The 27,039-nt window shown below is 39.1% G+C and overlaps 1 protein-coding gene across 2 annotated transcripts in view; it reads right to left on the reverse strand.

Moving 5' to 3' along the window:
- The window catches only part of kcnt1b (potassium sodium-activated channel subfamily T member 1b), a 107,533-nt gene that overhangs the window by 75,303 nt on the left and 5,191 nt on the right, over positions 1-27,039 (reverse strand). For both annotated transcript variants that reach the window (XM_042488127.1, XM_042488126.1), the window contains exons 2-3: positions 26,676-26,787; positions 24,506-24,673 (exon numbers count right to left, since the gene is read on the reverse strand). In XM_042488127.1, coding sequence (XP_042344061.1) covers positions 24,506-24,673; positions 26,676-26,787 — 280 coding nt within the window. The remainder of the gene's footprint in view (positions 1-24,505; positions 24,674-26,675; positions 26,788-27,039) is intronic.

Raw genomic sequence — 27,039 nt, forward strand, 5'->3', positions numbered from 1 at the left:
ATTTTTTTCAAAAGCATGGGGTAAAAAAGGCAATGAGCAACTTGGTAAGAAATGTTCTGCAAATTGCAAGAAATTAGTAGATTTACAAAATATTTTTTTTTACAAAAGCTAGGGAAAAAGGTCTATGGAAACATCTGTATTTTCAATAATCATAACTATATATTTTGTTTTTTTTAATGAATTTTCTGGGATTATTTTGTATTTTTTACTAATTTCTTGCTAATTTTTGGGTTATTTCTTCTTTGGTTGCTCATTGCTGTCTCCCTGTGTTTTTGAAAGAAATCAAGCCATTTTGCTTAAATTTCAAATGGTTAAAGATGTTTTGTCAAAAGTGGCAACCTATTGACACTAAACGGTTGTCAGTAGTCCAAGTCCGGTTGCCCAGGACACCTGGCAAACTGATGTATTGGGTTTTACAGCCTCAGCCACTTGCAGTCATTGGGTGTTAGACCCCCGTACATACATACAGTCTGGCATTGCAATATGACCACTCATCAATATTGTTAAACTTCTCAGAACTGATTGGCAGAAAATTTGTTCTGCTTTCAGCCTCTTCAGTGAAGCTTCAGCTGACTTTTGTAAGACGCAAAACTTTGATTGCTCTGACAGATATGCGATCAGCACCACAACCACCTACAGTACACCAGCAACACCACCAGCTTCACCACCATCGCCATCATTTTCAGCACGTATCATCGCTCATGCTCAATATTTCTGGACATCGCTGCTGTCTCTGCCAGCTTCATCATCGTCACTTTCTTTAAGGTTAGGATCAACCCAATACACTGTTTTCACAAGCACTGACTAATTCTTTTCTCATTTTTGATAGCAGTGATGGCCACTTGCCCCTTGTCTTCATCAACATTATGATATTATCCCGTCTATCATTGCAGTTTGAATTTGATTTTATCTGCCCTATTATTATGATCGTTATCAGTGTTGGGCATTAACTGTAATAATATTATTCCCCAAGTAACTGGTAGTATAACAAATTACTAATATCATTTCAGTATTGCATTACATAAAACAAAACAATTAACTCCTTACAACCTTACTTTACTAATAACCCTCTACTGATTTGAAATCCAACCATCATTCCCATCCCTGGATTCATTTTCATAATTGTTGCTCATGCACTTCACCAAGCAGCTGGAAATATTTCCATTAGACTTAGACAGGGAAGAAAGACGACAAGTAGTGGAACTAACCTCTTTCTGATATTCATGCAAAGTCTGAATTTTGAGGAGAAAGGATGAAATACTAATTTTGTGGGCTGTAATAGAAATGTAATATTACAAATAGGGTGCCAAATTAATGTTGGAGAGGAGTAATAAGTAAAGTAATAGTATTACTTTTGAAAAGAGCAGCAAGTTGTGAGTAATATATTACATTTTTGGGTTGATGAGCTCAACACTGCTCATTATATACATTCTATACATCCATCTATACATCCTACTAGCTGACAGCTAAATCTCCAGCTCAAATATACATCCATCATTAGCGTTGACATAAAAATCAAAGTCAGCAATCAAGTACATGTTTTCGCAAAATCATCTTAACTGTCATCATCATTATTTTTGCATCCTTGGCAGAACCACTACAATAATTGCAAGATCGCTTTGAGCGATGCTGTCATGTCAAACCTATGAACGTTATAATCAAAAACATCAGCAGGTTTAAGAGGAAGAACAACATTTGAAAACTGCCACCCTTGCAAACGTAACCCTTTGAAACCTGGGTAAATAGTCCTGATTACTTTCAAAAACATGGGAAGAAAGCAATGAGAAACATAAAAAGAAATGACCACGACATTAATAAAAAGTACAAGAAAATTACCTGCAAATCAGACCAAAAAACCAAAACAACACAAAAACAAAGCAAAACAGGAAGATTTGAAAAAACAATAGGGTAGTGACCTAAAAGAAGGCTTAAAAACTATATTTATCTGTAAATGTATTATTATATGCAATCTTTAAAATTATTTAAAATATATTATGATAATTTTTCCCTAGCGTTAAAAAGATCATTTTCTAAATGTGCTAATTTCTTGCAATTTGTGGGACTTTTTTTTTTTTTTTTGCCAAGTTGCTTATTCCCTTTTTATTCTTGATCTTGAAAGAAATCAATCCAATTTGCTCTGGGTTCAAAGGTTTCAATACTTGTGAAAGGTGTCTGAATGCAGCACAAGAAAAGTGACATTGATTCAGTTTTGAAAGGGTTAAAGGTCTTGGATTTGCAAAACTTCACATTTATTGGCAAAGGTGCAAGACTCCTTTCAAACAAGGACATTAACATCACTGGATGTATTTCCTAAAGGAGATTAATATAAAACAAACAACACATATATGTAGATAGATTGTCATAATCAGTATCAACTCAAGTATTTCTGACTCATCTTTAAGGCTGATCTATCTGCAATCGCTATGGAGATAACACTGCCAACTCTGAAACATGACATGACATGACATCCTTCCAGGTCTGTAGTCCAAAATATAGCAGCTCAGTAAATGTCATTTTGCCTCAGGAGGCAGCTTTGCAGACGTATGTATTCAGTTTCGAGGCTTCTGTTGTCTGACAAACATTGAAAAGTATTTGTGGTGGACTTGCAATCCTGAAGGTTTCTCAATGGACCGCTGTTATTGATTGGATATTATAGTGAGGAAGAGAGAGTAAGCATTTTGTTAATATTTAAAGAGAGGATGCCCACGAGTGCATCTTCTTGGTTATGACTTAAGTGATGATCTCTGATAATTTGCCTATTTTATGGCATTTCTGAATCACATGTAATGATCCATAAAATGTTTGAACACTATGCCATTGTTGAGCTTTAATTATCAGATGCATAACACAAGAAATGCTGCTGCAAATTTTTAATTGAAATGATCCCACATTTCTGATCACAAACGTGCAAAAATGTCAATTCCCTGAGATAAATATTGACAAGAAAGAATGTGAGCTGTATTTCTGTAAATACTGATAGACAGAAGACACTGCACCACCAGCATATTGGCTGTGCAGCGGTCTCTGAAACACTGCCAAACAAGCACAACCACTCTTTCGGCCAACCCAACCTCGCATAACCTGCACACAAGAGTGCCAATCTGAGCTTTAATGGCAGCATTTCTGCAGCTATCAAGTTCGTTTATCTCCCTAAGAGGAAAAACAACACCATTTAGTCTCTCTCAGTTGTTAGGGGTTCAGCCCATCTCACTCAAACCACTATCTAATTTGTCTACCAAATGGTAGGAGAGTGTCCCATCGGTGGAAGTCTGCATGAGTGGTGCAGACATGCTGAAATATGTCATGTACATATGAAGGAATGTCAACATAATCTCCTGTGGTTTGCATTTTTATTGCATGTTTCAATGTGATTGCATTATATCAAATCAGTTTTGAATGCAGTGGGATAATGAGATTTTTCCCACCCTATAAAAACAACCAGATTCATCAAATTGTAATGGGAATGCAGCATCCATACTGAATTATGTAATCACTACTGCAGCCTTTAAATGAATCCCAGTGAAGCTGAGAGGGAAATGAGTGACGGCGGAAGCAATCATTCACCTGTCTGTGGTGAAACTGACTCATAAAGAGGCGCATCAGTGCGTAATGTTTAACCTCAATGGGGAAACCTATACGCCCCGTAACGTTTACACATGGCCGCAAATTTCCGTGGGAATTATGAATTTAGCGAGTTAACAGATGGAATAATGATCGCAACTTTTGCCTGAGGATAATTACAAGTTATTACTTTATGCACCATGCGCTCGCAGCATCATGATATTTCGCGGATGCTGCATGTGTGGCAAGCGACGCTGTATTCAGAAACATGCGACTTCTGGTGCGGATCTGCGGCAGCTACCTTTGGCCAGCATCGCTCCCGAAAGAGCCCATGGTCCGGAGAGGGTTGGAGGGGTTGACCCAGGTGGGCTCGGGGGTTTTCTGCGCCTCCGTCTTAACGTCCGGGTCGATCTCCGAGGGAGAGGGCGTCAGCTTTGCGCCTGCCATGGCTCTCCTCCCTCCCGAGTGTTATACCTCCAGCAGAGAGCGGCCAATATGTTTTCCTCCTCCTGGTGTCTGAACGGGCTCACTTAGTGACCGACGCCGCCGGAAAACCGCATCCCCCGGTCTCAATGGTGCTGCACGAAGGCGGAGGGAGACCGTCTCTCTCCCTGCCGCATCACGGGTTCCTGAGACACACTGAGGGGAGCATCAGCTGGTCTCCTGGTTATCGAGCGCTCCTCCATCCCTGGTGGAGATGTGAGGTCCCCGTGCGTCTGTGAGATTCACACGTCGTCACGATGTAACGTCAACCGCGCCGAACCAACGGGCTCCCCAATAGATTACATAACTAAGATGGTCAAATGTAATGATCCACGATTCATCTTGATCTCACAAACGTGCCGAATATTCATCTTGTCCATCAGTACATCGGCTTCTCGTTTCCTCGTTTCTATTATCAATATTGTCATTAAAGCATTTTTGTAATAATTCAAAATGTGCTAAATGAAAGATGGAATAATGCCAATCAAGCCGTCCAATCAGAGCTCCTTACAACTATTGTGACTACAGACACGTATCACCACAATAATGAGATGCCATAGACAAATGAGCAGGTGGCCTAGATAAACACTTCATGGTGTGATCACTCCGGTTTGCATAGAAACACACGTGACACCTGGAGTATAACATGAGCCATAACGAGTCTGTGATAAGTGTCAGTTAATTTCCACCAGCCAGAAAGCTGATGAGCTTTTTAGAGAATAGTAACCAAGGGGACATATCACCACCACTCCAATTAAATGCAAGGTTGCAGGATAAAAATTCTATTTCGCTGATTTAGATGAAGCTTTAAAAACCTTTGAAACCTGAGTAAATTGGCTTGATCTTTTTTCAAAACCTTGAGAAGAACGCAATGAGCAAGCAAAGATGTTACCCCAAAATAAGCAAGAAAACAAAAAAATAAATAAAAATGCCTGAAAAATAGTAAATAAAAAAGGGAAAAAAATAAAAAAAAAAGGAACAACAAACTTTGAGAAAAGTGCTCAAAATTTGCGTGTTAAGTGATTTAAAACTAAATTCAAGTTGTAGTAACCTCATGGAATTGACTTAATAATTTAACTTTTCTTAGTTCAGGGTTTCAAGTCCCGTCTCCTGACCGCTTAACAATCAGACAGTTGTCATAACTCAAAAATAGCTGATGAAAACTGATGCATTAATGTTTTCTTTTTTGTGAGCCAAATCTTTATTATCATTATTATTATTATATGGTTTTTTTTTTAGGTTTTTTTTAGTGTGACAGGTTTGTTCGTATCAACAGGAAAAGTTTCTCGAGTGAAACTATGGAACAGTTTTAAAGTGGTGCCAAAACAGTGTCCAACCATAAAACAGTTCAAAATAATGTATAAAAACATTATTTTCATGGGGTACGGGCATACAGAGGGGGTTCAACAATCACCAGGTGTTTACAGGGGTTCATCTATCTATCTATCTATCTATCTATCTATCTATCTATCTATCTATCTATCTCTCTATCTAGGCCACCTGCTCATTTGTCTATGGCATCTCATTATTGTCGTGATCCGTGTCTGTAGTCACAATAGTTGTAAAGAGCTCTTGATGCTGAGGACGGCTTGATTGGCATTATTCCATTTATTTGGTAACTTAGTATTATTTTTTTCCCCTGTAAATTTGTAAATTTAAAACTGTAGATATTTTATTTTTGGTATGCGGATGTATGCATATATGTTTCATTATTTAGAGTATACCTTTAAAATAATAAAGAAGTTGGTTAATTAATTTAATGACATGGACAAGGGGTGAGATTAAATAAATTTGTACTGCTCACTCCTTTTCGAATATGTAGCATTTACTTTGTGATTTTGTTATTTGGTTAAATGTTGTTATTTTTGTATTTATTTTTATCTATGTGAAACAGCTGACATCCTGGGATGCAAAACAGATTCAGAATTATTTTCAACAATAAAGTGAAATCCAATCTAATATAATAATGAAGAACTAATATCAATCAGCAATATCTTTTTCAGATGAAACCTTGCTGAGTGGCAGTTTTGAAAACCTACAGGTATAATTTATACCCTGTAACATGAATGAAAGACTGCCTCAAATTTTCAAGTTAAATGTCCAGTGAGATTGAGGGGGACTTTTGTGTATCTACTGGTGAGGATAGCATGTTGCTATAATTAGCAAAAGTCTCTTCTCTCCAAAAGTTACGGACCAGCAGCTTGTTGCACCAACTGTGTGTAAGCCCTCTCTTAGGTTAGGGTGCAAAGTCCACACCAAACTGTACATTACACTGGCGTTAAGTCCACTTTAACCAAAAAACTGTCACAGCAAATGAAGTTTTCTTTTTCTGTTGTCAGTGAGTGAAAAGCACTATTCTTGATGTGGTGTTCATGAGTCGGCTGCGCTGGAACATCGTCCCAGTCTGTCAGCAGGTTGCTTCCATATTTCATCAATGCTAATAAAATAAACTCAAAGCACCATTCCTATCTGTTTCATGCTGTAGTTTGATGGTAAGTAGATTAGTTATTTTTTTAATCTAAATCGAAACTGAGAGTGCATATCAGCGTCATCATAATATCAAAAGGATGCAGTCTGTTACGCAGAATATGTGTTCGGGTTAGATGAGGAACAAAGTGGTCATCACCTTCATCATCAACAAGTACACATTGCACTTGTAATACCAATGATGATGATGGTGATAGGGTAACAGTAACAGTACATAATGTACTTTTAGTACCAATGATGATGATGGTGATAGGATAACAGTAACAGCACTTACTGAAACTCGTAGTATTGATGATGATGTTGTTGATGACGATGATTGGGTGGCAGTAATAGTACATACTGTATTGTAGTATTGATGATGATGATGATTTTGATATGAGGGTGACAGTAACAGTACATATTATATTTGTGAGCTATACTGCAGCATCAGCCTTCATGGTGCCGGTCCTGATGCTGCTTTACTGTGACTGTCTTGACCTGATTACAGTGATGTATACTACATTGTAAATGGTTAACATTATTAGGAGATGTTGTCATATTTAATGCTCACTGAATTATTACAGGCTCTATGGAGTGAAGGTGGACACTTATTGATCTGCTCCTGTGGAGCTTGAATGTGCACGTGAAGGTGCAAGTCACCTTGTGTACAGATTAATGTAAACAGCTGCATCTTTCTGTGTCATTGTTTGTGCTCTATGTGTTTTTATTATGTTTTTACACTTGCTGCGACTCAAATTGCCCTCAGCGACAAATAACAACATTGAATTGAATTGAATCATCAAAAAACCCTCTCTCCAAATAATGTAGTCATTCTGTAATGTCATTGGTCGAGTAGGGGGTAAGTGTAGATTTTAAAATATATCTTAGCTTTACCTCAGTACTAACTTGTATGGTGCAACCATAGTTATAGTGTAAATCACCCCCAAATGTTACAACATAAGCTACGTTCAAACTTACAAACAGCTGATGCAACAGGTTGCAGGTCATTTAAAATGGTAAAAACTGAATAAAGCAGTTTTAATGTTAAAAGAGTGGTCGACCCAAAAATGCAAATGGCTCCATCTAGTTGTTTGGTTTGTCTGTTCTGGGCTACTATGAAAACATGGTGGTGCAGTACAAGGATCTGGACCTGCCCCCCATCTAGATATAAACAGCTCAGGCAGGAGCAGATTACATAATGTGAAAATACTTTGAGCCAGCTGCTTTTCTCATCATTTCATCATAAAAAAAAATCCATACAAATGAGACAAATCCAACTGTTTCCTTGCTGTCGACTTTAATCTTCTTTGCTGTGTCTGCTACCTAGCAGGAAATGTCTATTAGATTACCATACGTTTGCTTTTTTATTGTCTGTTTATGAAAACACATTAGTTTCGCCTGTGTAGTTCCTACTTGGTGCAATTCTACAAACTGTCTGATAGTCCTGGCATCATGAGGGGAACAGAAAACAATTACAGGCATCTTGCATGATTAACCAATATTGTGTGGTGGGCCACATACAGTATATTTTGAAAAACAAGCTGCAGGAAGCTTAAAATACTTTACAGACAGGGTATGCCTGTTCTAAGGTAACAAAAAACACTGCGATTCTTATTTTCAGGTGATTATACACTTTAGACAACATACCTATTACATCCCATTTCTGCCAATATTACCATATATTCTCATATCGCCCCTCTTACACACTACACTTTTAAGTAAAAGCAAAGATACACAAAACATAAAGACCAGTCTGTCAATTACAATCATTTAAAAACGTGTTATGCTGATCCAGTTTGCCAGTGCAAACAAACAAAATCTCATCCATATTATACTTTTGAAATCACAAAATGTGCTTTTGGTTTTACTGAATCATTGTTACAGAGGGCTTAAGCATCTCACAGCAAACATTATGCAGGGGGTTGCAAAATACCCTTTTCAGGCTACCAGTCCACTAACAATCACAGACAGCAGCATCATCCATTAGCCATGGCTCATTTGTTTTTCTAATCATTCTGACGTGCACGTGTTTGGAAAGTGGAAGAAACTGGAGCACCTTAATGAAACATGCAAACAGGGCGAGAAGATCACAGACTGGACTGTGAACAACACCTCCCAATTGTCAGCTGACAGTGTTAACGACGGAGCACTGAAACTCAGAGGTTTGCTTCTATAAGTAATCCAAAGTGCACAAGTGTTTAAGAACTTAAAAAATATCCCGTATTTAACGGGATATGGGTCAGGTGTACAAGATAGAAGACAATGCATGAGCCATACTACAGAGGCATGATGCATCCACTTGAGAAAGCCCTGTTTTTCTGAATCAACAAGATTATAATCTCAGAATTATGAGGTTTTTCCATTTAAAAAAATCTACTTATTTGTCCTGAATTATCAAAAAACTAATTTCATAAATTCTCATTTTTCTGAATTGATGAAATTCTTATCAGTATATTGAGAAGAAGAAGAAGAAGCCAGGGAAGTTTATTTGTCATCATATGAACAAGCATGCAACAAAACTGCAAACTCACCGTAGTGCATAATTTACGATAATAAATAAATAAGTAATTTAAAAATAGTCACTAAGTAAAGACAAGGCACAATACAGTATTAAAGGGGCACAGTGGCGTTTTCATGGGTAATAAAATACAATAAGCTTCAGTATGATACTGATACTTCAACTTTCTCTGTTTTTATGGTTAATAATAATAATTAATTGCAATCTTATACCATTTTATGCAAGACATGGATTGATGGCAGCCCTTGTTATGACCGGTTCATGTTTCTCATCTCCTGTTCATGATCATGATCTACAGGCCTATTAACAGGCATGTGCATACAGGAAGGCGTTTATTTCAAATGAAGCCAGAGCAGCCACATGAGCTTAACTCTCATCAGTAATGCATTTAGGAAACGCATAATACATCTGCATTCACTGCACATGGCATTTTGTGCTCGGCGCCCAGCAAACACATTAAATTATCTGTTGATAGTAGCTTTGGGATTAGAGAGGAAGGCCTGTGAATCGAGGGACAGAAATAATCTCAGATTGGATAGGAAAATTTAGAGAGGTGAGAGAACAAAAACAAACAAACAAAAAAACCTTTTTACTGAACAGCTGGAATAAATACATTTTTAACAAGCTTTTGAAAGGAATACAGTAACACTAAATATCCAGTTGTATATCAAATACTCACCCTGTGTTACATTTAATTTGTAAGGAAAACTTCACGGTGAGCGAATAATCCAAAAACAGGGAAAACTTTTGATAATGTGATGTCATGGGGTTTCATATTAAATAACATTATTATTATTATACTATTAATAACCAAACTCTCATACAACACATGCAGTATAATCCAAGTTTCATTTATCCAATCGTATGTTCAGCACTTCCCAAACAGACAGCCCTTTCTGACAGGAAAATGAACTCTAAGTGAAACTTATCTTATGCTCTCACAAAGTCAAACTCCACTGACAAAAACAGTAATTTAACTTTGCTGAATACAGGTGTTGCTGGTCTACTGCTGCCTCGATCGACAGTTTGATTGTGTTAGAATTCAAGTTTTAAACCATCAGTTTGGATTCAACAAATATACACAAATACATTATTTAAAAAAACTAAAGATTGAGCCTGCGTCAGTGTATTCACTTTCTGTTCAGTTCCCTGTCCTTTTGGGAAATACTGAGCATACGAACGAATAAATGAGACTTGGATAATGCTGCACTAGTTGTGTGAGAGTTTGTAAACAGATGTTTTGATATAGTTTGGCTGTTGTTAACCCTGGACCCCTATGACTACAAATCAACAGGAATTTTCTCCAAGAAAAAGTTTCCTTCCTGAATTCAACATAACATGAGGTGAGATATTGATACATGAATGGTCTTATAGGGTTGAAGTATTGCTTTAACCGTGGCTGTTCCAATCCAGCAGCTTTGTTGTCCCTGGTAGAAAACAGACCGGTTGAACTGACTAACTCAAAGTACCGGGTCAGCTTCCTTCTTATATAATCATCATTATTAAGCACTTTAAACTGATGTGTATTTAATGGGCAATGAAGAATGCAGATCAATACACAATGAGATATTATGTCATCCTGTGAAAAAACTGTTCTGTGAATGCATCTGTCCTGAAAGTGCTTGTGGGTGCGTGGACCACAGTTGTCTGCAAGGAGTACAAAGTCGTAAATAGAGGACTTGGAGGAAATAGAGCATATGCCAGAGAAGGAAAAGGATGCAGACAAGTTCATCACCAGCAGAAGCAGGTGCAGACGCACAGATTTGAGCACAGAGACACTTTGTGGTGAAGTAAAGAACTGCAGATTGTGTAAGTCTGATCTGACAACAGCGGCAGGGCAAAATCATGCTGTACTACATGGAGCAGGAATTGGCCAGCGCAGACATAATGCACTGTATATCTAATGACCCAGATGGCAGTATGGCCCTAGGTTTTATCTCTCCTGAAGTTGTACTAATGCAGCAGCCTTGAACAACCTGCTCAACCTCTTTTACATGCTTTAGGTACATGAGAAAAGCTGCTGGAAACTGCACCCTAACCAGAGGGAAATAAGACAAATTACGCTCCGATGGTGCAAAAAATAACCATAGAAATCCAGGTCTAAAGCATTTAACATTCTAATGATTTTTTCTAATTTACATCTATAAAAGACTGGCTTTGGTGTTTGTTGCCAGCTCACATTTGTTTGTGCCAGAAATGAATTCAGAAACAGCTGCAATTTAAAATGAGTTAATATTTCTCATCTCCAGCTCGTTATTATGATCTTACAGGCCTATTTACAGGCAAGTGCTAAGAGGATGCAGTTTATCTCAATGTAGCCAGAGCTCGGGAATTATTGCAGCATGATTAGCCAACTGAGTGGCGTCAGATTCACACTGGATATTTACATACATTATTTGAGATTCAGGGTGGATTTTGAGAGGGCAGGGGCATAAACCATCGAAAGAGAGCGGCAGTGAGCCGTATTAGCTGAATACTGGGTAGAGCTGGTGAAGCATTCACTCTGAAATGTTTGGCACGTACACTTGAATGAGTTCCAGATTCTGCAAGATGTAACTTCCAGCCGCCGAGATCAAAAAAGAGAGAAGAGAGAAAAAAGGAAACTGGGGACAGGGCTGATAAGACGCCCTGCTGCATCAAAGTGCTGCTGCTGTCACATTTAAAGTGGTGCAGTTGCAGAAAAATGCAGTTGAGGACATTGCTCGATAACATGTGATCATATTGCTGGATACAAATTGTGTTACATAAGAGGAAATGGCATAATTTATTTACAATGTCATTAATTGAAAGTTTTAATATAAAGAACATAAGAAAATTATTAGAGTTAGGTTGATTTCTGGTCTGGTATGCAAACTTAAAATGGTTTGATTTTGTGCAAACCGGCTAAAGTGACATTTGTCATTTTCAAAAAGTCGCTTCCATCAGCAACCTGTGCTGAGGGTGTCACTAGATCCAACTCAAATTGCATTGGTAATAAGCAATATGACAACATGATTAAGGGGCTAATCACCCCAGGACGCATCGCGACAGTTGCAACTGCTCCAGAAACAGCTTAAAAGTGCATCTGGAAAGACATAAGAGAACACCTGTGGAGCGGGGCTACGTGCGCAAACTGCGTGTGCGTGTCCCAAAGTGACACTGACAAGCGCCAGAAAAACAGGTTGCCAAGCAGCAAGACAGCTATTAGCTATACTGTATTTCATTTCCAGTACATATCATAATATAAAACATAGTTTCTGTTTTAAAGAGTGACATTACAAACAAAGAAATCTTTTACGTGGTTACGTCTCAGGTGTGATTTCAAGCACACAGCTGATAGCTACATGGTTTGTTTACATTATGTAACATAAGATTCAATGTGGATAGAGCACTCCGGTGTTATGTGATAGTCAGATTCTAGTTTTCGCTTCAGGGACACAATGTCTTTATGTTTTACTATGTGCAAAGATGCCACCAAAACCATTATGTAGGGATACTACACGCTACTAGTGTCTGGTGGGATGTCACACTACTGGTGTCTGCTGGCATGTTGGACAACTGAATGCTTCCGTTCGCAGGAATGACATAGATAAAAAGGAATCAAATGAAGTACTGTATTGTTATCTGTATCCCTTTATGTGTATTGGTATTGGTGCTAATATGGTCATATTTAAGGATACCCCTCCCTAGCCGTTGATGGGCCAGATAATTTAAGAAAGTCTTGATGAGCCACCAGGCCTTCCTCTAAAGCTGCATAATCACTGGGTCCTCCTCAGCTTCATGCTCCGTGCTGCAGATGGGCGTCGAGAGCTGTGATAATGCTTCCTCTGTCAAAACATATTAAGGCAGTGAGCTGGCGCTGCTGTGGGCGAGCTGTCTGCCTGAGCTCAGCATAGCCAAAGAGGAGGAAGAAGTCTAGCCAATGCCACTGGCAGCCTTACACACAGGAGTGTGCGCACACAGTGGAGCACCGTGCACACAGGGATGCTTTTCGCTTGCTGACTGCTGTTTTGCCAAAGGGTGTTTCGTGCAGAAAGGTTCAACTACCCATTTACTGGTCATAACCTTATGTTCTCATCCAAAAATGAAGATGTCTCAGTGAATGTTCGCTTTTGTGTAAAGTGGGTTCACCAGAGCCAGCAGTTCATCCATTAAAAAAAAACAAACAAAAAAAAAACACCATCTTTCAATTGTGTGTGGGACCATTAAATCATTTCTTTCAATCTTTTCGATGTGCCCTGAAAAGATGAAAGTCCCTGTTGAAGCTTGAAGTAATAGTACTCCAGCTTGTGCAGGAATATGTGCACGATTTACTCATATGCCTCAAAATAAACTGCTGAATATGGCTTTTCAGGCTGTAAGGACACAATTACCATTTTCCTTTGAAACTTCTCTGAAAACAAGCAGGCACTTTTATTGGGCCACATTAAAGATAAACAGGCCATGTTCAACAGTTTCATGAATAAAACAACCGCTCTGATGCTGCGCCAGAAAAGAGTGGTGGTGTTGTCCTCATTTGCATAAAATAGGACAATCAGCTTGCATTTGCCAGCTCATGTATATGTATGTGGATAAGACAGCTGCAAAATTTCATAACTGCATAGTAGCAACAACTTTCAATCTCTTCTTTAGTTATAAATCACAGTCCAGTCTGTCCAGGATTGATCCCTGTGCCTAAACTAAATACTGGCCTAATTACTCAAAATGATCCGAAAAAGCAAGGTGAGGTTTCCTCTCATAACTTAGGCATACTCACTTGAACCAAATTCAGTGTTTTTTGCAAACACATTTCATCATTTCACCCAGTCTTGCACTGACAAGACGGTACATCAGGCTAATGGATTTTAGTGTTACATTTAGTTTTTTTCGTTCATCTTTGATACAGTATTAACTAGAACGATCGTTTGATGATATGTCAAATCAACCGCTAACTAATATGATCATCGATTTATAGGTTTGAGTCATTTGTAAAGAAAAAAAAGTCAGATTTCTCTGATTTCAGCTCCTCCAATGTGACAGTAAAGTATAATTTGGTTGTGAGAAAACAAGAATTTAATGATACCATCTTGGGTTTTAGGAAACACTCGTTGACTTTTTTAAAATATTTTCTGACATTTTATAGACCAAGCAACTAATCTATTAATTAAAATTACAATTGACAGATTGAAAAATAATCATTAGTTGCAACTAAAGTATCAATATGTTAGAAAAGTTGTCAAATAAGTAGCCCTTACAATTACAAATACAGTTTACAGTACAAATCTAAAAATACACAAATTTGAGCTAAAATCAGGATATTATAATAACAAAAACCTCATGTCTCATTCAAGCAGCAACCTCAGCGCTGAAAAATAAAGCCAACATGAAAGTGCCAAAAACTAAAGTTCCTCAAAAGGCCACCTGAGGCCTCCACAACAGTCAATCCCCATACACACCCATGTTAAATGTCCAACTTTACTGTCGAAATTAACATGTTTACAACCTGATACAAAATCAGGTTTTAATGTCTGTAAAATGATAGTTTCAAGAAAGGGAGGAAACATCTCTCAATGCAACATAGGCTTCAATTCCACAGCTAACGTGTCCAACATCATGTACGAGTGCAGCTGCCTCCCAACCGAGCAGCACCTTCATTACTGAGAGTAAACATCCTATGATAAATAACACCAGCGCCGCACAGGCTTTGTAGATGGGATACTGTCCAAATATTCTCTCATTTCATCCATTTTAGATAATGACAAACCGAGTCACATACATGCCTTTTTTCTTCATTTCTTTACTGTGTTCAGACGCAGAGATGATAAAACTGTTGCGTTGATGCTAAAAATCCATGCCGCTTTCTTTTTTCTTTTACTTCACACAGAAAATTGACCAGGAATCTACAAGAGAACTGAAAGAATGGGATCAATAAGTAAAATCCATAATGACACTGGTATCAATAAAATCTAATCAAATGTCATAGCTAGAGTAAATTGTCTACCTCTACTTTAAAGGAATTTTAACGACTACAAAAACTACAAAAGAGAAATATGCCAACAACACTTACAGCTGATCAGAGTTCATTGTGTGACAATATTGTAACAATGTCTTTAAATGTGCTGAGATGTACAAACAGAAATATAAACAAATATCACTAACAAATGAAGCGTGCTTTATAGTTATAGCTGTTATTATATGACAAAGTTTGTATTTGAACAAACAAAGACATTACTGCCAGATAGTGTCGAAATAAAAAGACAATAGATTAAAAAAAAAAAATCAAAATCTCTGCACGGCTGCCACACTGCTCTTAAAACCATGATCAGTGAACCACAGGGGCTATATTGATGATGAATCGTTTTCCTGATTACCCAGAGCCAGGCAAAAAAAATAACAGCTAAATAAGAACAGCAACACAGATAAATCACCTCACATCTTTGACAACCGTACAAATGCAAATAAGAGCCACTGATGTGATTTGTTGGTATTTAAGTTGATCATAGTCGAGGCAAAAACTGTAACTGTTTACAAAACCAAGGAAATGTTTTGCAATTCAAATGCAGCTTCAGTATTCAGACCTTGCATATTTGACTGAATCTCCGAACTAGTGGAAGAAACTGTGCCCTGCGATTCCTGAATAATCCTCTTCGTGACGCTGTATGTCTCAGCACTCACCCACAACACTGGAGCCCCCCCTCATCCAAATGCCTCATCATCACAGCTTCCTGCTGAAGGCTGACACGCTAACCCCACTGATGCTGATTAAGCTGGCAAGACAAAGCATGAGGGTGACACGGCAAATGCACCTGAGACTTCCAGGCACGATGATGAAGTGGCCCAGAAGAAAAACAAAATCCTAACAGTAAAAGACATCTTATTTTTCTCCCAGCAACCCCCTATTAATCTCTCTTGGCAGCCTACCTTTAATTGTACATCCCATTTGAGCTACCCCTCTGAGACTGTGCACTCAGCCACTGTAATGTTCCAAATGGTTTCATAAGAACACCAATAAAAGCGCTTTAGGAGAGATGCACGCTCATTTTGCAGAGCTTAAGCACGCTGTGCTACTTTCACTAATACCGCCACTGTGTTAAGGGAAAATAAATCGGAGCAGAAATTGTCCAAATTGAGCTTTTCAGGAATGCAATGCCTCAGCTCTCCCTCATATTCACCGTTTACATGTTCACATTCCAGTCTCTGCTCACTGGCTGCACAAATCCTGAGAAAAACAGCCCCCCAGAGAATGTGACAATACAGACAAAGTGTGGACAACAGGTTCGGGGCCTCTGCTTCACCGTGATAACAACGCTAATTCTTAAATGGACAATATGCCAAAAGACACACAGCCACTCTGCGGCTGATGAGAACAAGTCTAGCGGCCCTCAAGTGTCGCCCACCCACTCTGTGCTGTTGGTGGTGACTAATACCACCTATGGTCTAAATTGCAAGCTCCAGTTGCTAAGCGGAACCGTGCATGTCACCAGCAACAACACTCAGCCTTTCAAGTACGTCAGACTTTTTATTGAGATGACATCGGGGAACTGTAGGGCTCTAATGTCCAAGTTATTGTCCCTCTTACAACTGAGATGTAGGTGTTATTCCAGACAAATTGTCTTTAAATCTTTTAGGTTAATCTTCAACTTGCACACACAATAATTTCAGTGCTCAAAGCAAGTCCAATGAACCAGTCCTATTAAAGAGGAGTATCAGACACAACTATAATGAGGAGGCAAAATAGCAAACTCACTCAGAGATGGTCTTCTCATAAACTAGGCAGTCTTTGCAGTAGTAAGACACAAAAACCTTTTAAATTGGTAATAAATGACCAGAGAAAACAGAGGAAAAGGGCTGAGGCATTTGCTTTTCAAGAGGTAGAAAACCTACAACTACCAGAATGCACTGCTCCCCACCACACAAATAAACGCTCCGACTGGTAGGTAATGTAATACAAGCTCATCTGTTCAGACACAAGAAAAACTATGGCAGGCAGCTGGTAACAAATGGGATAGTATTACAGTTTAACGTTAAGGTAAAAAGTGTTTGTTTTTATAATCCAGGAAATGGTAAAGCATCGACTTATTGTTCACAAATTCTTCTATTACAGGCAAACAGTGCACTAAAATATGTTCATGTGGACATTTTAGGATGGAAAAAAACAATGCCTAGTTTTACAGTTTGATGTGAGTCTGAGAAAGACAGAGGCGGGTCTCTCTTGATACGAATCTATTGGTACTATTGGTGGTACAATCTGTAGTTTATTTTCTGAGTTTGAGAGAAGGTGCTGGGAGGGGGGTCTCTCTCGATCCACCTCCGTACTCTTTGCGTACTTGGAGGCAGGCGTATGACAATGAGGCTATGCAATCTGTAGTGGTTTATTTTTGATCAGCACTACCTTGTTTTACTCTTTGACTGCAGTTTGAGAGAATGAAGCATCTCTCTCTCTGGTTTGAAAATGCGTAAGTGCAATCTATAATTCAAGAAACCCTGGAGCCATCAAAAATTTGAGCAGGGAGGTGGGTGCTGGTAAGATGGAGGGCACTTTCCCATGGTTCATTTACACATTCTCCCTACATTGTTATTCAACAAAAATGAAAATCAGTAAAGTATCCCTTAAAGAGAGACACTTCATTGAGTCAAAATTGAAATTCACACACTGCATCATGAATAAAAACTGGGTAATGATGTGTGTGAAAATATTACCACCACAATTTATATTATAATATCAAAATGTGGCACAAGATGGAAAAGTATATTATAATTCCAATGTAACTTACAAATGAAGCAAATAAAGCAGTTGTTTCACTGTTATGTGTTGCATGAGACCAAGCTCTTCAAATCTCTAAATTTAAAAACAAAAAAACAAACAACTACGACTTTGTTATTGTATCTATAGTTTGAAATTAGAAATGTGTAAATTGATATCATAAAGTACTTGATTGATTGATGATTTTTGAGTAAACCCCACCGTGATTCTGCTCAAGAAACACAGGAGGCAACATCTTTATATTTCTGATACCTGCAAAAACAGAGAGCAGCAAAAACTAAGCTACCATCCTGTATGCAAATGAGCAGAAGTTTTGCACGGAGCACGAGGGCCTGCAGTGTGAACACAGCCTGTGAGCACTCAGTCCTCCATGACTTATTGAAGCTAATCATCCTCCTCATATCAGTGACACGCATCAGTCAGCCCCCGATCTCTCAGGTTCCTTCTCCACCATCTTCTATCTGTCATCGTCCTCTTTCTCTTTCTCTTCCTCTGGGATTTTGTTTTCCTTCTGCTCCTCATCTGCCTCTTTGTCTTTGTTCTCTATCTTATCATCAGCCTCCTAAACTCAGATGGAAATCAGCCAAGCATCAAATCCCAGCAGTCGCTTCTGACACAGAATCAGTGCAAACAAACAGCTGCTGGCAGCGTCAGTGTACAATTGTTGTCACTTTATTCCAGTTTGGTTTTGTGATATCTGCCCGGACAGAAAAAAATCTATACGAGGCCTCTGAGAGATGCCGCCCCTGTCCTCATGTCAAAACACGATGTAACAGATATATTTTGTCAAGAAAATCTGTGGTTTCAGAAAGTTTAACATCAACAACTTGAGTTTATAAAAAAAATATCAGAAAAAGATGATTATTGGGCTAAAAGCAAGCCCTCTCTTGCTGCTGTAAATCTGTCATATTACAGATCAAACACTTTCACAGCAACGAGTGAATGGTCCGTGTCTGGGACTAGCTGTTGCTCGACAGCAGAACATGCGTCAGTGCTGGGTCACCATTCAAAGTGCCACTATGTGACTCACTACGACACGCTAAGAGTTGATTCAGTGACCAATTAACACCACTCGCTCTGTTGACATTACTCCCATCAGCATCCAGCTTGTTAGGGTAGAAAAACCCCCAAACGAGATTAGACACGCGAAAGAAGGATAGACTGAACCAATTTTCTTCCTGCTGCTCGTTTTTATTTCAACCCAGTCGGCGTGTATATAAAAGTGTTGGGTGGCTTGTTTCTATTTCTGACGTTGACTGAGGCTGGCCCCCCTCCACTGGCTGACAGACTGAGAAATAAGCCCACACACACACTGGGATGTATAATCAGACACTCACAGGTGCACACACCGCTGTGTGCACACTGAGAGCACAGGCATGCACCTGCACAGACAATACCGACACACACACTCACAGACCAATCGCTTGTCAGACTTCATGACTTCAGCGTGATTGCTCCTCTTCAGCACCCACACAGCTGAGCCGTAATTACGGCCCTCTTACACCCAACCCTGAAGATAATGACAGCTCAGGAGGGAGACCCCCCCACTCTCACACACATCCACACTGCACGCCCACATCGTCACCACAGACACAAACACATGAGCAGAAATATGAGGACACACAGACTCTGACAGCACAGAAGGGCTTATCGACTTAATACTATTGGAGAGACACACTGAGAAACTTATAAAAATGTGTAAAAACACACAAAAACCAGTCAGTTGTTGCAAAGCAATATTAAAACGAAATGTTGTAAACAAATCCCCAGTTTAGCCACATCAATCTAAACTATGTATTTGGAAGTAGTATTGTGATGTTAATGACAATACAGTGAGACTATATAAAAAAAAGTCAACCAGTAGAAATTTTACCACAGAGATTATTACCACATTGGGAAATAAGAGAACAATATAATTCTGCTACACAATATTGCAGTGTGTATTTTTCAGACCTTTCTCTTATCTTTTTTTCTTTCTTGTGAAATACTGCATTAGTTTTAAGTACTTTGGCCTTTAAGATTTGCTCAAATGTTACTTTTTTTTTCATATGAGAAAGGAATATTGCCCTTCATTTGAACTGCTCATAAAGTGCAATTTCTGATGGGGGCTGTCTCTAGCAAAAAAGTAAAGCACTGACTGTACTAGACCAAAGTGAATAACGTGGCAAATCACTGACAGGATTTAAAGGTTCTGTATGCGTCATTCAGAGCTTTAATGAAGCATCAAACCGCTATTTGCTTGGTAAAGATATAGTGGAGTAATAGCTGCCTGAGCAGAGAATGAAGTCACGCAGCCTCCGTGTGTGTCCCCACCAATCCTCCAGTTAACACTGTTGGCTCTGTCAGTATTGTTGCCATTGTTTATGGAGTTAGCATCATGAGGTAATGTATTTCTCTGAATTTCGCATAGAGCTTCTTCAGTTTAGGGGAATTTCTAAGAGAAGCTGGCTGCTGGGAACTATACACCTTCAGCGGCTTTCCTTTCATTTGCATTCACACCACTACTATGGACTCTGCAGTGACACACTGTAAACTGGCCGGTGGTTGGTATAGCAACATCACCACTTAAGCAACTTGTGCTCCGTAAAGCCTGCACTTTACTGTCAGTCCAGTTGTCCGTGTTTTATTTCTTTTTTCAACCTGTTGTTTGTGTTTACACAGCTGACTGGGTTTTAAAAATGTGAGCGGTGTTGCTGCATTTGCTGTAAACGTTAAATCAACGTAAACTTACAGCATGAATCAGTCACTCTGAAAAAGAAGCTACAAAATGGTGTTCTTAAGAACCATGATTGTTCCTAGTTTTTGTGGCGCAGACATACAAAACAGGGTCTCTTAGAGCTATGAGAAAGTTCACTGTTCCAAAAAGGCCTAATGTCATGAATTAAGGAAGTAAAACTTTACCACTTTTCAAAACACACACTTAAAAAGTGCTTGAATAAATAAATCAAGTTCTATAAATTATATTTTACAGCACAGGTCATTGAGAGACAGACAAGACTAAAACAAACAAAAAAAAAAAAACATAACACATGGAGTTTCTCTACAGATGTGCCTCAATGCATCTGTTTTTTCATTTGCTGCATTGTGAGATTCCTGTCTGGATATTTTGTCTATAAACAGTTCCTCAATTGATTTTCCTGAACATTCATATCATCGAAGTACAGCAATATAAAAATAAATACATACACCATGACGGAAGACTTTATCCATATCGCCCACTCCTTTGTGGAAGTGAAAACAAAAAGGTGTCAGGATGGGTGGCTGTAAACATTTGGTTTTGCACAGCTCTTTCGTTGCTCAAGTTTGACTTTCTACAATCACATCTGTGGATATGCATTCTTCATGCAAAGGACCTTAAAAACTTTAATGTTTTGGATGACAAGAAAAAACTGTCTTTTTTTAAAACCTGTTTGCACATTTGGCTGCTCTCACTGTTGTCTAACAGGACTCCCTTCTAGGAATGTTATTATGTCTAGTGAGTTATCACTGCCTGAGTCTTTCCACCCACTGCCTTCTACTCTCATTGCCCACTATGACAGATGCATAAAACAGATGCAAAAGGCCATCGGGGCAAGGAGGGGAAAGAAGGGGGGGTCTGACTCTTCCTCTGGGGGTTAATTTGTTTTCAGGCTTTACACTCGACGAGGCATCAGCATAGGAAATAATCAACATCACAAACCGTGAGCAATCGCATGGCATGCAAAGAATCATCAACCAAGAAATACAGCAGAGCATTTCCAAAGCCACGTGACGTCATTGGCTTCTGTTTCCACTCTAAAGCTCGGGAACAAGCAATTAGAGAACAGCTCCATAACCTACTGTCAAGAACGGTTACTTCTTTTACATCTTCACTCATTTCATAACACACATTGGACAGAGGTGTGTGTACCAAGCAGTTTACAGCTGTTATTTGTTTTGCAGAAACAAAGGATGTTGTGATTTTCATGTCTGGATTTGTGAACTACTGTATATAGCTCAAGACAACACACACACACACACACACACACACACACACACACACAAGTGGATGCAAACACACTTACAGGCTCAGGATTACATGTGTCGGTAGCCCGGCAACAGACCCTAATTACCCTTTAAAATTGAATAGTGATCAGCAAAACAATTCACAGGGGACCTGCTGGATGAAACATGCACACAAACGCGCATAAACACAGCATCTTGAGGTCTACAGGACGCAGCATACGTGACAGTCTGTCAGAAGAGAAATGTTACTCTATGTCGACTGTATTTCCATGTAATTACTTTGAAGTGTCATTTATACTGTATGTCAATGTTGCTTTATGTGTCTTTGGCTTAAACCTATTTGTTATATAAACAGCACTGAAAAAAATGGCATGAAGCAAGGAAAACAAAGCCATTAAGATCTTTTGTCGAATACCGGAAAATCACAACATCCCCTGGGAAAGCACACAGACCAGCGTGTGGGGGGATATGGTCAAACAGCGAGCGGCTGCTCGAAATGTTATGTGAAGACAAAAGGGCTTGCATTGATATAAAACATACTGACAGCAATTTACTGCAGGAGCCCGGGAGACAGAGAGCGAGTGAGCAGATAGATGGAGAGACAGAGAGAGAGAAAAGATAATGGCAAAACTGAGAGTTTGATTTACTTTCACACAAAAATCCTGGTTTAAAATGATTTTCAGTGTCCATTAAAACAAGATGCAGATCAATAAGCTAATTGCAAAACACAAAAGCCACTGAAGTTGATCGACACATTGTTGAAAAATGGCTGCTGTTGCTGTGGACAACCAAAGCCTGGAGTCGAGAGATAACACACACAATGACCAGTCTGTCAAGTGTCAACTTTTAATCAGCTGGGCCACTAAAGGCTGGGCCTGATACACAAACAATTTAAAAACGTTTATTCATTCATGTAACCCTGATTCTCTAGTAAAAGACACCAAGCAAGGTTCGAAGTAAAAGGGTGTATTAATACTGTCAGTTCTGTGCGTTACAAGAAACAGGATTCACAGGTTATAACACTAAAATTTCTACATGTATGTAAGGAAAAACAACAGCTACTGTAGTGGAAGTAACAGGACTCACCTGAACTGACCCTTTCAGTTGAGGCGAGACTGCTGCCTTTTCTTTTGTCTTTCTTCAGTTTCTCTAAAAAAGAAGCACGCCAACCTTGGTCCTCAAGGCAACAGCTGATGATAAATCAACCCTGTCTAATATGTCAAATGCCTTCAGGGTCCAGGTGGCTGCCAAAATTAAGGGACTATAACAGCAAACAGCAGTCTTAAAGAGACAGCTAAACCCAAAATCATAATTACACATTTTGTCTCTTACCTGTAGTGCTATTTATCATTTTAGATCAGTGATTCCCAACAGATGGGTCATGTTTCAAAAGTTGGTCGCGGGTCCATTCTGACTCAGGAATGTGTCAAAAAACAAATTTATTTGAAGTATACACTTACAGACTTTGCTATGGGCCTAATTTATCATGCCAACCTGTTCTTACTAGTACTGCAACACGCTGAGCATCTGCAACAATAGTAGGCACTCTCATAAGGTCTGTGGATTATCTTGGGTAACTGGGTCATGATTTCTGGACAAAGGCATTGCTGTTGAGTTTTTCTCAGACACAAGACAAGTGCCATTTAATTCCATTAAATATGAGAGAGGGCAGACATTTATACAGCTGATATCTCCAACACTCAGCAACTCACACCAAAACAATCTAGACTGATAAATAGCACTACAGGAAAAATAAAAGGAAAAACACATTTTTTTTATTTGGGGTGAACTGTCCCTTTAACAAGAACAAAGTAGATTTGACATTGTGATAAAGTTCAAGTAATGAATCTCATGCTAGCTTTAGTGGCAAAGCAACAGGAAAACTATCAAGCAGCGCTCTTAATTTGCTCTTTGTACGCCAGTATTGAAGTGTCTGCTGATCGCTCAGTGATGGCTTTATTTCAGCACCATGGAGAGCTCCGAAGCACTTGGCCAGGGCTGATGCTCGGCTAATTCTCCCCCTCTTGGGTAGCAAACAGCATCTGTTGGTCTGCCTGTCCAACCGCAGCAATCATTTTACTCTTAGGAGACTCCCAAACACTCCAGCACTCTAGTGACTGTAGCACCAGTCAGAAAAAGCTATTTCATGCTCCGTTCAGAGTGGAAAATGCAACCTGAAAAAATATACTCTAAGCAGTCAGACCATATTAACACTATTTGTAATATGCCTTGTATTTCTCTCACTATTTCCTAAACTGTGCCAAGGTGACAATTAAACAAGGTCAAATTCACACAGACAGAGAGAACTATTTCTTTCTAACAGTACACCAAATATTCCACAGCCACAAGATCTGTGCAAGTTGCAAGACTCCAACTTTTATCACTACAAAAAAACCTCTCTCTGTTTCTATTTCCACAGTTCTACCCACCTACACAAAAAAAACAGCAGCTGAATACAAGTCACGCCACATCTCCAGGGGGTTGTCATGAGCAGTCATTCTGGGAAATGTAGGAAAACAGTAAATGAAGCAGATGAGGCAGCTCGGGGGAATGTGTGTATAGCAATATAAAGTACAACATTCAGCATAAAGTAACTCCTGGGATGTGTGGAATATAATAAACAGTTGAAAGCAGTGTTTGAAGTATCCGGGGAGATCTGAACATAAATTAGGTGTTTGCACGCACAAACACAAACAAACACTAAGTCCCCGCCAAGAATATCCCTGAGCAGACTTTCATACACTGCATGTAAACTGTGTTTTTCATGCTACCTGTCATCATTCTGAAATGTCTGGTCCCCCAGGAGCAGGTCCCTGAAGCGATAGCGAGGTGGAAGAGGAGGAACCTCGGTGTCCACTTCCGCCATCTTGAGGGCCGAGATGTCCAGAATAACACCAGAGTTGCTGCTGTTGTTCCTCTGCAGGGTCTCAGTGGGGGGCCTGCGGGACGAGAAGACAACAGCGTCTTCTCATCAACATGACAGCTTGAGAGCGTGTTACATTCTCATGGTGACATTTTAGCACAATTTTCCAAGTTAACAGATGCAACAATAAAGCACCTGCGATCTTTATTACACATGCAATCATTTAAAAGTCCATTACTGAGAAGAGAATTGAGTGTTCTTGGAAGTCTATAGGCAATTACAGGGTTGCATAATGAATAAGAACACTAAAGTCAAATCAATCAACGTTCATGGGGACTATATGTTGCACTGAAATCCCCAGATGCCAATTTATTCATCGAGGGCAATAAAATGTGTAAAAAAAACCTACAGCAAAGAAAGAAGAGGTCTATTGATCTGTTCCACAAATACTAATTCCAAGTGAACATGCATATATTGAGGATGATGCAGTAAGAACAACTGATAACATTTTTATTGTGGGCCAACTGAGTACTCTGAACACTTGAATGAAGATTCTAGTTGAACTTCTAACAATGTTCTGTCTACAGTGTCAAACAGCTGAGAAACAGCTGAAACATAAATGATTTCATTTGTGAAAAAAGTGTTAAGTGTGGAGCTGATTCTGTGAATGAAAGCAAGTCATGCATGAAAGTCTGAACCAGATGATTCAATGTAACTGTCCTCTTTCACGCGTCATGTATTATTTAACAAAATAAAATGAACTACAATTATATTCATTATTCAAGAAGAAACGAGTGAACTTTCCGCCATCAAATAGGACACTTAAAGGGACAGTTCACCCCAAAATCAAATATGCATATTCTCTGTCTTCTCTGTACTGCCATGTATCAATCTAAATCGCTTTGGTTCGAGTTGCAGAGGGTTATATTATATACAGTATATAATGAAACTAGATAGCACTCAGCTTTGGTCCTAAAAGCACCAAATAACACATTTGAAAAAGTCAACAGCAACATCACTCTCCAGGAATCATGACCCGATTCAGGATTTTGGGATTATTTTCTTTCTACAGAACTACAACCACCAACTTCATCATAGCAACTTTATCATGCTTGTGTGTCCCTCTGTATCATTTTGTTTCCCCTTTATAAATTGGGAAGTTTTTGAGAGCCCATGAACGCAGTGCAGGCAGGGCTCTCCATGAGTTTTTTTTTTTTTGTCTTTTTTTCTTAGCAGCAGTTTGTAAAACGATGGGTGGATAATTGATGTGTGGATCCATTGAGAGCTGATCAGATCAGGTCAATGGATGAGAGGAGCAGCCACTGCAAGTGAATGCAAACTTTTATTCCAAACAGAATAAACGGTTATATTTACTTTCAATGTGCCTGACATTTTGCTGCTTCATCTGTGCCCAGAGTGTCCTTTGTGCTCCTAGAAGTGCAATGCATAGTCATATGGTAAATATATCCAAATTAAAAATTCATTTGTGGCATCAAATGTTTTAATAGTGATGCTCTGCTGTCATGAGCATGAGCTTCTCATCTACGAGTAGCTGCAAGCTTCCTTGAATGTGATCAATTGGCAGTTGAGTTCGGTAGAAAGAAAATAGTTCCTACATGAAACTGCTCACAACAAGGTCTGCGTACCTTGACAGGTCATGATTTCTGGAAAGAGACTTTTCTTTTGATGCTTTAAAATGTATACTTGGCACTTTGAACATCACATGCCTAATGCCATCTAGTTTTATTATAGTGGAGAAAAGGCAGACATCTCTACAGCCGATATCTTTGACACTCGGCAACTTACACCAAACCTATCTAGACTGATAGATAGCACTACAGCTAAGGGCAAAAATATGTATTTTTGATTTTGGGGTAAACTGTTCCTTTAACTCTTGCTTTACTGCAGAGAAAAATATAAAAATACAACCTACCTACATAAACATAACAGTATGTGTGCATGTGATTTTGTCAAGTGCATGCATCACTGGCTATATACTGCGTTCATGTGTGCAAATGTGTTCCAACCATGTAACTCTATGTCACAAGTGGGGGAATGAAGCGCCTCAGGGAAATTACCTGTCACCATGGGAACTCGATGATCGGCGTGGAGGGCTTGAGGATCGGCGTGGAGGGCTTGAGGATCGGCGTGGAGGGCTTGAGGATCGGCGTGGAGGGCTCATGGCTGCCTCTTGTAGAGGAAATGAGAGAAAGAGAGACAGGGTGGAGAGAGGCAAAAGAAAGACAGGGAGAGAGTTTAAACACACATTAAAAATTCACCTCTTTAAGACTTAGCGAGGATGTAACATGATTACAATCACTGCCTGTGTTGCAGCTTAACTCTTCTCAGAGTTCTGCAAGACCTCTGGAATGTGCTGCTTTTTAACCAGAGAAGGATTAAACTGACAAAATTTAAATGTACAGTTTAATATTAATGTGCTCA

Source organism: Plectropomus leopardus, chromosome 6 (genome assembly GCF_008729295.1).
Source record: "Plectropomus leopardus isolate mb chromosome 6, YSFRI_Pleo_2.0, whole genome shotgun sequence".
NCBI classification, from domain to species: domain Eukaryota; kingdom Metazoa; phylum Chordata; class Actinopteri; order Perciformes; family Serranidae; genus Plectropomus; species Plectropomus leopardus.